Source organism: Rana temporaria, chromosome 5 (assembly GCF_905171775.1).
Source record: "Rana temporaria chromosome 5, aRanTem1.1, whole genome shotgun sequence".
NCBI classification, from domain to species: domain Eukaryota; kingdom Metazoa; phylum Chordata; class Amphibia; order Anura; family Ranidae; genus Rana; species Rana temporaria.
In genome coordinates, this window is record NC_053493.1 from 411,815,818 (window position 1) to 411,829,441 (window position 13,624).

The 13,624-nt window shown below is 47.6% G+C and overlaps 1 protein-coding gene across 1 annotated transcript; it reads left to right on the forward strand.

Moving 5' to 3' along the window:
* Positions 1–9,927: 9,927 nt before the first annotated feature.
* LOC120941570 (E3 ubiquitin/ISG15 ligase TRIM25-like) lies at positions 9,928–11,858 on the forward strand. The gene has a single exon (XM_040355050.1). The coding sequence runs from the start codon at positions 10,122–10,124 to the stop codon at positions 11,724–11,726; it is 1,605 nt and encodes a 534-aa protein (XP_040210984.1). The 5' UTR covers positions 9,928–10,121; the 3' UTR covers positions 11,727–11,858.
* The last annotated feature ends 1,766 nt before the right edge of the window (positions 11,859–13,624 follow it).

Here is a 13,624-nt window from a genome sequence, read left to right on the forward strand (position 1 = left end):
TTTTTCAGCATGTTCAAAAAACAAAGGCCTGGATTCAAGAAGCAATTGCGCCTGTGTAACCATAGGTTACACAGCGCAATTGCTTACTTGCCCTGGCGTAACGAGTGCTCCTGATTCAGGAACCTTGTTACGCCGACTGCAGCCTAAGATATGCGTGGCATAAGGCTCTTATGCCCGCATATCTTAGGCTGCATTCTTGCGATGGCCGCTAGGTGGCGTTCCCGTTGTGCTCAGCGTATAGTATGCAAATTGCATACTAACGCCAATTCACAACGTTGCGCGAGCCCTGCGTACGCAATTTCACAGTTTCCGTACAGCGGAAGCCAATGTTACGTATACCCGTCGTTCCCGCGTCGCGAAATTTGAATTTTACGTACTTTGCGTAAGTGATTCGTGAATGGCGCTGGACGCCATTCACGTTCACTTTGAAGCAAATGACGTCCTTGCGACGTCATTTGCCGCAATGCACGTCGGGAAAGTTTCTCGACGGAGCATGCGCTCTGCGATCGGCGCGGGAACGCGCCTAATTTAAATGATTCCTGCCCCCTACGGGATCATTTAAATTGCGCGCGCTTGCGCCGGGCATTTTGCCGGCGCGCCCACGCAATTTACGGAGCTTCTGCTCCGTGAATCGAGGGCAGCGCAAAAAAATTGCGGGGCGCAGGGCAAAAACGTTGCCCTGCGCCTCCGTAAAAAAAGCGCAATTCTTACTGAATCTGGGCCAAAGTTTTTCCAACTTCATCATTAAAAACGACATTGCCCACACACCATCGTTTAAAAAAAATTATGAATAAAGCGCGGTGACGTACAACACGTACGACGGCACTCTAACAGGGAAGTTCTATTCGCCTTTGGGCTGCTTTAGCTGATTCCTTGTTAGTAAAAGATGATTCGCGCTTTTCTGTCTGTTACAGCGTGATGAATGTGCTTACTCCATTATGAATGGTAGTTTTACCAGAACGAGTGCTCCCATCTCATAACTTGCTTCTGAGCATGCGCGGGTTTAAAACGTTGTTTTTTTACAACCCGAAAAACGACATCGTTTAAAACGACGTTAAAAAATGCAGCATGTTCGAATTTTTTTGGGGTCGTTTTTCAGAAGATGGAAAACGATGTATTTTAAATTACACGATCATTTTAAATTACGTTTTTAAAAAAGGTTGTTTTTTTTCCATGCCGAAAAATGATCGTGTGTACACGGCATAAGAATTGATCCTGACATGAAGCCAAAGGGGGGTCACTTTTCTGTTCACTCACTTTTGTAATTTTGTAAATTGATACAAATAAACAATTAAAACATATATTTTTGAAAGCATTCTTACATTTCAAGTTTTTTTTTTACGCGAGTAAACCGTGTTCACAGTACTGTATATGTTTTTACATATGCGTGTTTATCTATATATGTGCACCTTTTGGTTTATTTGTGCACATGTTTGTATGTACGTGTGGAGATAGACACGTCTCTTAGTAATACGGTTTTAGGGGTAGATCCACATACAATTAGATCGGCACAGCGTATGTGAGATACGCTATGCCGCTTTAACTTACATTAGGCCGGTTCGAATCCCCAAAGAATTTGCGCCGTAAGTTACGGCGGCGTACTGTATCCTAAGCGGCGTAAATGAAGCGCGTCCCCGCGCCAAATGAACTGCGCATGCGCCGTCCATAAATTTCCCGCCGTGCTTTGCGCTAAATGACATCGCAAGGACGTCATTTTTTTTAACATAGACGTGAATTACGTCCATCCCGATTCACGGACGACTCACGCCCCGTACACACGACCGAACATGTTTCAGCAGACATGTTCGGTCGTGTGTACGGCCGACCGGACAGGTTTCCAGCGAACATTTGTCCAGCCGACCGTTTTCCAGCGGACAAATGTTTCTTAGCATGCTAAGAAACATGTCCGCTGGAAGCCTGTCCGTCGGACATGTTCGCTCGTCTGTACAGACTCACCGTACATGTCAGATCGACCGCCATCCCTCGCATGCGTCGTACTGATTCGACGCATGCGTGGAAGCTTTGAACTTCCAGGGCCGCGCGACGATGACGCGGCGACGGCGCGGCCACGTCCCCGCGTATTGTTTACGCGCGGATTTCTGTCTGATGGTGTGTACAACCATCAGACAGAATTTTCCGGGCGGACATGTCCGCTGAAAACAGTCCGGCGGACCGTTTTCAGCGGACTGTCCATCCGTGTGTACGAGGCCTTACGCAAAAAAAAAAAAATCAAATGAAACGCGGGAACGACGGCCATACTTAACATGGCAAATCTAACTATACGCAACGAAATACCAGCTTTAACTATACGCCGGAAAAAGCCGACTACAGACGACGTAAAAAAATGCGCCGGCCGCTCGTACGTTCGTGGATCGTCGGAAATAGCTAATTTGCATACCCAACGCGGAAAACGACGTGAACGCCACCCAGCGGACGCCGAAGTATTGCATCTTAAATCCGAAGGCGTACGAAGACGTACACCTGTCGGATCTAACCCAGAAGCCGTCGTATCTTGTTTTAAGGATTCAAAACAACGATACGACGCAGGAAATTTGAAAGTACACCGGCGTATCAGTAGATACGCCGGCGTACTCGCTTTTGTGGATCTACCCCTTAATCTTTTACCACCCGTTGGGCCTGTGCAACACACCATATTATGTCATCATTATGTCATCATTTTATTATTGTTTTATAATCACCACTCCCGTGAGTATTTTCATATATTTTATTTTGCCCTTTTTCTTTTATTTCTGTTGTCATTCCCCAATCAGTACTATAAGGTTTAATGAACAGTGGTGACTGTACACAATTTTTTATTTATTTTTTGTTTTATGACAACATTTGGAACGTGTATGCGTATACAGATTTAATATGCCAAAATGTATTGTTTTATGCTTTTACTGGTTTTATATTATAATGTACATAAATTTTTTTTGTTCATGCTTAATTTGTACTTTGATAATCATTTGGGTCTTGCCAAGCCTTGTAGAACTAAAAACTATAAATAGTGTTTCCCCCACGCATCCCTATGGCTTGAGAAAGGAGCTGTAACACTCCGAAATGCGTAGCCTCGCCCCCCCCCCCTGATTCTGTTCCTCCCAGGTGTGACGTCACATCCGGTCTTACACCCGGAGCTCCAAGGTGGATCCGGGACTTCTGTCATTGGCTCTTTAGCCTCTACTAGTACACCGTCAGGCTGATCCACATGATGGTAAGTCGGATTCTATGAGCTACTTATTGATTTTAACCATTGCCTACCGGGCACTTTCACCCCCTTCCTGCCCATGCCAATTTTCAGCTTTCAGTGCTGTCACACTTTGAATGGCAATTACGCGGTCATGCAATGCTGTACCCATATGACATTTTTATAAAAAAAAAAATCACACAGATAGAATATTCTTTTGGTAGCATTTAATCACTGCTGGGTTTTTATTTTTTGATAAACAAATGAAAAAATAAAATTTAGAAAAACAAATTTTCACATAATTTTGCAAACAGTGAATTTTTTTGTCTTTACTGATGCACGCTAATGAGGCACTGCTGGGCTGCACTTATGGGCATGGATAGGTGGCACTGAAGGGCACTGATGAGGTGGCACAGAGGTGCAACTGATTGGCGGAACTGATGGGCACTGATGGACACTGATATGTGACATTGATAAGGTGGCACTGATAGGTGGCACTAATGAGCACTGGTGGGCACTGGAACTGCACTGATAATCAGGACACTGATTATCAGGGCTGATGTCCTTTTAACACAAGCCAGTTATTGGCTTTCTTCTTCTCTTCTCACACTGTCAGAATACAGAAAGAAAAGCGGATAACCGACTTGTGTTAAATCCTGTGATCAGCTGTCATTGGACACGGCTGGTCATGTAGTAAAGGACCGCTGTGATTGGCCCTTTACCCAGAGGCGTAACTAGAAACTTCAGGGCCCCAGTGCAAGAAATCATGAAGGGCCCCCCCATCAGTGTCAGCGGTGGTGTTGAAGGGGTGGCAGCGGTGGTGTTGAAGGGGTGGAAACGGTGGTGTTGGGGGAGATAGAAGCGGTGGTGTTGAGGGGGGTGACAGCGGTAGTGTTGGGGGGGTGGCAGCGGTGGTATTGAGGGGGGTGGCAACGGTAGTGTTGGGGGGATGGCAGCGGTGGTGTTGGGGGGGGGGGGGGGGCAGCAATAGTGTTGTGGGGGGTGGCAGTGGTGGTATTGACGGGGGTGGCAGCGGTGGTGTTGAGGGGGGTTGGCAGCGGTGGTGTTGAGGGGGGTTGGCAGCGGTGGTGTTGAGGGGGGTTGACAGCGGCGGTGTTGAGGGGGTGGCAGCGGTGGTGTTGAGGGGGGTGGCAGCGGTGGTATTGGGGGTGGCAGCAGTAGTGTTGTGGGGGCAGTGGTACTCGAGGGGGGGTGGTAGCAGTGGTAGTGCCATCCTCAAACCACCACCACCTCTTACTGATCCCACCCCCCCCCCTTTATCACCTCTGTTGTAGTGATGATGGGGGGGATAGGGATGAGATCTGCGGTGGTGGGGGGATGGGATCGATTGCAGTGCAAAATGCCACTTGACAGGACTTACCAGTAATCAATCGATTCCCCCTCAGAAATCTGTCACTGTGCCTCCTCCAGGAATGCCTTGCCTCATGGGTACGACGGGACAGGTAGTCGATGCAGTCGCAGAGGGGAGAGCTCCTCCCCCGCCTTCACTCAATAGGTGTTTTTCAGTGTCCGCCCCCTTCATTCTCTCTGTCTCTGGATAGGCTGGGACGGGCGGTACACAGTCTCGCAATGCTGTGCTGCCTCTGCTTTCTCTCTCTCTCTTCCCAGCGGGCGAAAGCCCCTCTCCCCGCGGCGGAACAAACCACACAGTCAGGCGGGCATCTCACGCAGGCGGCAGGCGGGCACCTCACGCGGGCGGCAGGCGGGCCCCCCTGAAGTGGCGGAACTACAGGACCAAGTCGCAAGTGCGACTGTTGCGACCATGATAATTCCGCCACTGCCTTTACCCCGACTGTAAACAGCTGACTCAATAGGCATGTGGGCAGCGCGATCACGAGAGGACGTTCATGGACGCCCTGCTGGCAAACTAAGCCAAAAGACAGCTATAGTGAGGGGAGTGAGTAGTTAAACAAGTGAGTTGCCATTGGTCTGCCATTGGTGTATGTGGGGCAAGTACACAGCGATCTGTGGGGGAGACAATCAGCAGGTCCAGAAGACTCTATGTCCGCCGGCTGCCCTTGATCATTCCCCTGCAGTGACAGAACGGGGATCTGCCGAAGAAAACAAGGCAGCTCTCCATTCTTACAGGGGATTAGGGATGAGCTTAGCGTTCGATACGAACGTATGTTCGACTCGAACATCGGTCGTTCTCCCGTTCGTCGAAACTCGAACAAAATGGGTCGTTCGCGCCAAATTCGAATGAAGCAAAACATCCCATAATTCACTGCAACGTTGAGCGCTGATGATTGGCCAAGCATGCTGTATGTTCCGCATGCTTGGCCAATCACAGCGCGCAAAAAACACAGAGCCATAATTGGCCAAAGCCAGGCTGGCTTTGGCCAATTATGGCTCAGGGGGGTTTAGTACACGCCCCACACTATAAAAGGCAGCCTGCAAGGCGGCCTTGTGTAGTGTGTTCCGGCTTTGTGAAAGAGAGGAGCAGTCAGACAGTTAGAGAGAGAGAGATAGATAGATAGAGACACAGGGCCAGATCCACAAAAGGGATACGACGGCGTATCTACTGATACGCCGTCGTATCCCTGTTTCTATCTTTGGAACTGATCCACAGAATCAGTTTCCAATAGATAGGCAGAAGATCCGACATGTGTAAGGGACTTACACTGTCGGATCTTAGGATGCAGTACCGCATCCGCCGCTGGGGGCATTTCGAGTCGAAATGCCGCTTCGGGTATGCAAATTAGCACTTACGGAGATCCACGAAGCTTTTCAGCTTCGTTTTTTCTCTGTAAGTATTAGTTTGCAATCGTAAAATTAGGGTTGCTTTTACAAGGCCTAAACTGTTTAGGCCTTGTAAAAGTAGACCCTTCTATCCCGCGTCGCCGTCTTTTTTTTTTCAAAATTTTTTTTTTCCGCCGCAACTCGTATTTTTTTTGTTTACGCCCGTCGCGATTCTCAAAACCCGGCGCAACGTAAAACCGCGCAAAGCACGTCGGGAAAATGACGTCGTGAGCATGCGCAGTACGGCCGGCGCGGGAGCGCGCCTAATTTAGATGGGACTCGCCCCATTTGAATAGGAACGCCTTGCGCCGGACGGATTTAAGTTACACAGCCGAAAATTTCTAGGTAAGTGCTTTGTGGATCGGGCACTTAGGTAGAAATTTTCCGGCCGTGTAACTTAAATTGAAAAAGTTACTTTGCGCCGGGTTTTTGTGGATTTGGCCCACAGTGTCTTTTCTACCAGATAGATAGATAGATAGAGCAGGAAGGCTAGTCAGTATAGGTAAATCTACAGTTTGTAGAGAATATATTCACATCCCTAGGAGTTGTCAATATATTTATAAACTGTATAGCTCAGCTAGATCTGCTATTAGTATCTGTCAGGCAGGAGATTGTTCTTCATGCAGTGCTCTAACGTGTTGTATTGCCTGCATTAGGGATTAGCTTAAACATAGTACTCCGTGTTATTCAACGTGTGCTAGTTAATTGCACATACACGCATTACCTGTTACTGCACGTGTGCAATTTATTTGCACAGAAACGCAGTCGCTGTTAATGCAAGTGGGCTATTGAATTGCACAGAAACGCAGTCACTCTTACTGCGTGTGTGCTGTTTAATAGCAACTAAACGCAGTTGGTGTCACTGCGTGTGTGCTGTTACATAGCACCTGAACGCAGTCGCTCTTACTGCGCGGGTGCTGTTTAATACCACCTAAACGCAGTTGGTGTCACTGCGTGTGTGCTGCTACATAGCACTTGAACGCAGTCGCTCTTACTGCGCGGGTGCTGTTTAATACCACCTAAACACAGTTGGTGTCACTGCGTCTGTTTTGTTACATAGCACCTGAACGCAGTCGCTCTTACTACGCGTGTGCAGTTTAATACCACCTGAACGCAGTTGGTGTCACTGCGTCTATTTTGTTACATAGCACCTGAACGCAGTCGCTCTTACTGCGCGTGTGCAGTTTACTAACACCGAAACGCAGTTGGTGTCACTGCGTCTGTTTTGTTACATAGCACCTGAACGCAGTCGCTCTTACTGCGCGTGTGCAGTTTAATACCACCTGAACGCAGTTGGTGTGACTGCGTCTGTTTTGTTACATAGCACCTGAACGCAGTCGCTCTTACTGCGCGTGTGCAGTTTAATACCACCTGAACGCAGTTGGTGTCACTGCGTCTATTTTGTTACATAGCACCTGAACGCAGTCGCTCTTACTGCGCGTGTGCAGTTTACTAACACCTGAACGCAGTTGGTGTCACTGCTTCTGTTTTGTTACATAGCACTTGAACGCAGTCGCTCTTACTGCGCGGGTGCTGTTTAATACCACCTAAACGCAGTTGGTGTCACTGTGTGTGTGCAGTTACATAGCACTTGAACGCAGTCGCTCTTACTGCGTGTGTGCAGTTTAATACCACATGAACGCAGTTGGTGTGACTGCGTCTGTTTTGTTACATAGCACCTGAATGCAGTCGCTCTTACTGCGCGTGTGCAGTTTAATACCACCTGAACACAGTTGGTGTCACTGCGTCTATTTTGTTACATAGCACCTGAACGCAGTCGCTCTTACTGCGCGTGTGCAGTTTACTAACACCTGAATGCAGTTGGTGTGACTGCGTCTGTTTTGTTACATAGTACCTGAACGCAGTCGCTCTTACTGCGCGTGTGCAGTTACATAGCACCTGAACGCATAAATATGGCTGGAAGGACAAAGAGAGGCAGAGAGTCACGAGGGCAAGCAGGCTCTGCATCTAGAGGTAACGCTGGTGGTGGATGTGGTGCATCCTCTTCAGCACATGGCCGTGGCCGATCGTCCTTCTTTTCGGGAGCTGGCCGTGTTGAGCCTCAACATGCAGAGAAATTAGTGGAGTGGATGACCAAGCCGTCCTCATCCTCCTCATCCTCTCTCACACAGACTGATCATAGTTTGTCTGGCAAAGCAGCTGCCAAGGCGTCCTCTTCCCTCTGCACAATGGCTTCACACAATCCTTCCCTAGTCCCACCGTGTCCTCCTGAGGAGTCCCCCGAACTGTTTCAACACAGTGTTGGGTACATGCTGCATGAAGATGCGCAGCGTTTTGAAGACTCCGATGACGGAACACAGATAGAGGAAGGCATTGATGTGAGACCAGGGAGAGGGGGTGGCCGAGAGGGACAACAATCTGGGTGATGTTCCCCCAGCTGGAGCATACTGCCAGGTTGTCGACAGTGATGATAAGGAGGGAGGGGATGATGAGGTCACTGACTCTACCTGGGTGCCTGATAGGAGAGAGGAGGAGGAGGACGAGGCACAGGCACATCTCCAAAGAGGCAGGATGCCTTCCAGGGGTCAGCTTAAGGGCAGCACACCAACTGCATTACGTGGCACTGCTGTGTCACAACGGTACAGCAAAAGTTCTTTGGTGTGAGCCTTTTTTGAAACATGTCCATCAGATCGTACCTTTGCTGTTTGCAACATATGTCTCAAGCGTATCTCGCGTGGCCAAAACATCACCCGCTTGGGCACCACATGCTTGTCCAGACATATGTCGAGCTGCCATGCAGCTCGTTGGCAAGCATACCAGAAAGACCCACACCAAAGACCAAAGCGGACCTCCCCTTGCCCTTCTGTGACCTCCAACCCCACTAGACCCCCAGTCCTCTCTGAAGCCTGCACTGAAGTTGTAGAAATAGGTGTGTCACAACGTAGTAGTGGTAGTACATGCGGGCAATCTACTGATAGTACCAGACAAATTTCCCTGCCCCAGCTGCTGCAGCGCCGAAAGAAGTACACTCCCAGCCATCCTCATGCCCAGCGGTTGAATGCTAGCTTAGCAAAATTGCTAGCACTTCAACTGTTACCTTTTCAGTTGGTAGATTCTGCCCCCTTCCGTGAGTTTGTGGAATGTGCAGTACCTCAGTGGCAAGTACCCAAACGCCACTTTTTCTCACGAAAGGCGATTCCGGCTCTCTACCGGCATGTGGAAGGCAATGTCCATGCCTTGCTGGACAGGGCGGTCAGTGGTAAGGTGCATCTTACCACTGACTCATGGTCCAGCAGGCATGGACAGGGACATTACCTGTCTTTTACGGCCCATTGGGTGACTCTGCTGGCAGCTGGGAAGGACGCAGGGCAAGGTACAGTAGTTTTGGGGGTTGTTCCGCCACCACGCCTCCAAAACACTACTACTGCTTGTGACACACCTCTCTCCTCCACCCCCTCCTCTTCTTCTTCCTCTGTGGCCTCTTCCTGTGGTGATGTTTCCTCAGAACCAGCCGTGCTCCGTAGGCGTACAAGGGGCTACGCAGGAATGCAGGCCAAGAGATGCCATGCGGTGCTAGAGCTGGTGTGCTTTGGAGACAAACGGACACCTTTGTCTGAAGTTCTTAATTCAAAAGATTCAAATCACCATTACACACGATCGGAATTTCCCATGGCCTAAAATCCGATGGAATTTTCTCGTCGGAATTCTGTTTAAGCTGTCTTACATACACACTGTCAGACCAAATTGCGACTGTCCAAAACGCAGTGACGTAAAACACTACGACGAGCCAAGAAAAATAAAGTCGACTTGATTCTGAGCATGCGTGGGCTTTTTCTCCATCGGAGTTGCACACAGACGATAGGAATTTCCTATCGTTTTTTTTTTCCATCGGAAAAAAATAAAACATGTTCTATTTCTAAACACCGACGAAAAAAAGCCTGATGGGGCCCACACATGATCTGAATTTCCGATGAAAAAAGTCCATCTGACTTTATTCATCTGAAATTCCGATCGTGTGTACGCGGCATAACAGTCACTACATCATGTAACCAGAACACTCCCCTGTTTGGAAACATCACTTCAACTTCTACTGTAGACACTCACTTTATTCACATACTTCCTGCAGGCAGCCCCACCCTGTGCAGAGAAATGTGAGACGTGTCCTTTGTTTTTTGTCGGAAACTTTCACTTTCATTTCTCTCTTCTGCTGTCAGCGATGGCGTCTGCTGATGTGAGACAGGAGCTGGACTGTTCCATCTGTCTGGAAATCTATAAAGATCCTGTAAACCTGAGATGTGGACACAACTTCTGCCGGGTCTGTATTGATCGTGTGTTGGATACACAGGAGGGGTCTGGAGGATATTCCTGTCCTGAGTGCAGAAAAAGGTCTAGGAGTCGTCCTGTACTGCAGAGGAACATAACACTACGTAACATAGTGGAGGCTTTCCGATCTACTCAGCCAGATCAGAAGAAGACTGGAATCTTCTGTACTTACTGCTATCACTCTCCTGTACCTGCTGTTATATCCTGTCTGATGTGTGAAGCTTCTCTGTGTGATAATCACCTGAGAGTCCACAGCAAGGCACCAGAACATGTCCTAACCGATCCCACCACTTCCATGGAGAACAGAAAATGCTCCATCCATAGAGAACTTCTTAAATATTACTGCACTGAGGACTCTGCCTGTATCTGTGTTTCCTGCAGGCTGGATGGAGAACACCGGGGACACAAGGTGGAGACTCTGGATGAGGCCTCTGAGAATAAAAAACAGAAACTGAGAAATGTTCTGCAGAAACTGATGACAGAGAGAGAGGAGACAGAGAAAATAGTCCAGAGTCTGCAGGATCGCAGGAGAAAAGTACAAGAGAAATCAGCCGGTCTAACAGAGAGAGTCACTGCCCTGTTCATAGAGCTCAGGAGACATCTGGAGGACCTGGAGAAGAGAGTCCGGAGGAACATCTCCAGCCAGGAAGAGAGAATCTCATTGTCTGATCTGATCCATCAGCTGGAAATAAAGAAGGAGGATCTGTCCAGGAAGATGGAGGACATTGAGGAGCTGTGTAACATGACTGACCTGCTGACTGTCCTACAGGAATCAGACACAGGGGACTTGTGTGATACTGAGGAGGGAGATAATGAGGACAGAGAGAGACATGATAGACTCCTCCATGATGGAGGGGATCTGGATGTGTCTGGAATCTCACACACATTACACACAGGGTTATCTGATATGATAAAAGAGGTAAATGTAATCTTCTATATACAGGAAGCTTCAGACATATTACTGGATGTGAACACAGCTAATAATAATCTACAGATATCAGATGACATGAAAACTGTATCCAGGTCAGATATAGAGCAGAATCGTCCAGAAACATCGGAGAGATTTCAGCGGTGGCCCCAGGTATTAAGCAGTCAGAGATTTTCCTCGGGGCGACATTACTGGGAAGTGGATATCAGTGAGTCAGAAAATTGCATAGTCGGGATGTGTTATCCCAGTATAGAGAGGAGAGGAGGAGGAGTATACCAGTCACTGATTGGATATAATAACAAGTCTTGGGGTATATGCAGGTATAGTGGTAGGTGTTTTCTATTTCATGACAATAAAAAAATCACATCTCCCGATCTCTCCAGTAACAGAGTCAGGATCTATGTGGATTATGAGGCCGGGCAGCTGTCCTTTTATGATCTGTGTGACCCGATCAGACACCTCCACACCTTCACCACCACCTTCACTGAGCCTCTCCATGCTGTGTTATGGGTAGGAAAAGGTTCTATAAAGCTATCTGGGGGGTCAGCTAAAGGACGTTTGGTTGTATAGTGAATGGCCAGGTTGTCGGCTTTAGATTTAACAAAAATATAATGACACACATACATTATCCATTCAAATTGTATCCCGGCAAGTACTTGTACTACATAAAAGAGTAGAAAGATGTTGTGCTTACTTAATTAATAATTAATAAAGTGAAATAATTCTAGAGGACACTTTTCATAAGAAGGAAAAACAATGCATTGTTTTTTCTTCTTATGAAAAGTGTCCTCTAGAATTATTGCACTTTATTGATTATTAAGTAGGCATCACATCTTTCTACTTTTTTATTGATTTTTAGTGTGAGAACACCCTTTTATGTTGGCAGCTTATTTGTTTGTGGTTTGCGCATTAGTACCTCTATATACTTGTACTACATAGTTGTTGGTAGATCGAAAATAGATTGTACAATCATCTTTAGGGGTTATGGCAAGATTAGGGGTTAAAGTTAAATTTAAGGAGTTATTACATTAGAGAGACAAGGTGTTAAAGATTAATTTGAAGGGTTTAACCACTTCCATACCGGGCACTTACGCACCTTCTTGTCCAAGCCAATTTTCAGCTTTCAGCACTGTTGCAATTTGAATGACAATTGCGCGGTCATGCTACACTGTACCCAAATAATTTTTTTATCATTTTGTTCCCACAAATAGAGCTTTCTTTTGGTGGTATTTGATCACCTATGCGATTTTTTTTTTGCGCAACAACTAAAAAAAGACCGAAATGTTTGAAAAAAATTACGTTTTTATTTTTTTCTGTTAATTTTTTTTGTAAATATGTAAGTTTTCTTCTTCAATTCTGGGCACTGATATGGCGGCACTGATGGGCACCGATGAGGTGGCACTGATGGGCACCAATGAGGTGGCACTGATGGGCACCGATAGGCGGCACTTATGGGGACTCATAGGCAGCACTGATGGGCACTCATAGGGGGCACTTGGCACTCTTTGGCGCCACTGATGGGCACTTATGGTTGCACTTATGGGTGACACTGATGGGCACTTATGGGTGGCACAGATGGGCACTGATAGGTGGGCACTGGGCATAGATGGACACTGAGAGGTGGCACTGATGGCACTTCTGGGCAGCATTACAGTCAGTGCCCATGTTGCCAGTCAGTGCCCATTTGTGGGCACTGATTGGCATTGATTGTGATTAATTTAATTAAAAAAATTTTATTGTCTTTTTTTTGGGCTATTTTTGCTCTATTGAGCACCGGGGGGCACTCCCTGGTGGTCCAGTGTTGGCATCTGAGGGGGGGCTGCGCTGATAAACAATTAGCGTGAACCCCCCCTGTCATGAGAGCCGCCGATCGGCTCTCCTCTCCTGAGGAAGAGCCGATCAACAGGTCTTCCTGTTTACATCGTGATCAGCCGTGATTGGACACGGCTGATCACGTGGTAAAGAGCCTCCGCTGGAGGCTCTTTACCGAGATCGGAGATGCAGGGTGTCAGATTGACACCCCGCATCACCGATCGCCGCGCTGCGCGCCCCCACGGGCGTGCGTCGGCATGTAATCCTGCAGGACGTCAATAGACGTCCAGTCAGGATTTCAGAACCACTTCCCGGACGTCAATTGACCATTGACCAGGCGGGAAGTGGTTAATTAAAGTATATCTAAAGGAATAACCTTCTTTACAAATTTTGGAACCAGTGGTGACAACCAGGGGTTTCCCTCCCTCAGGAATTTTCCACCACTCCCTGTTTTGTCTATGGGTCAAGAAGTGAAAGGAAATCCCCCTAATTGGAAACAGATGGCAAAAAAAAAAAAAAACTGACAGAGGTTACTCTTATGCCCTGTACACACAATCGGATTTTTTGACTAAAAAAGTCAGACGGAATTTTTTCATCGGCTATTCCGACCGTGTGTGGGCCCCATCGGACTTTTTTTCCATCGGAGTTTAGAAATA

Coding starts and splice junctions, on each gene's coding strand:
- LOC120941570 (XM_040355050.1), top strand. CDS start 10,122: ATGGCGTCTGCTGATGTGAGACAGGAGCTGGACTGTTCCATCTGTCTG.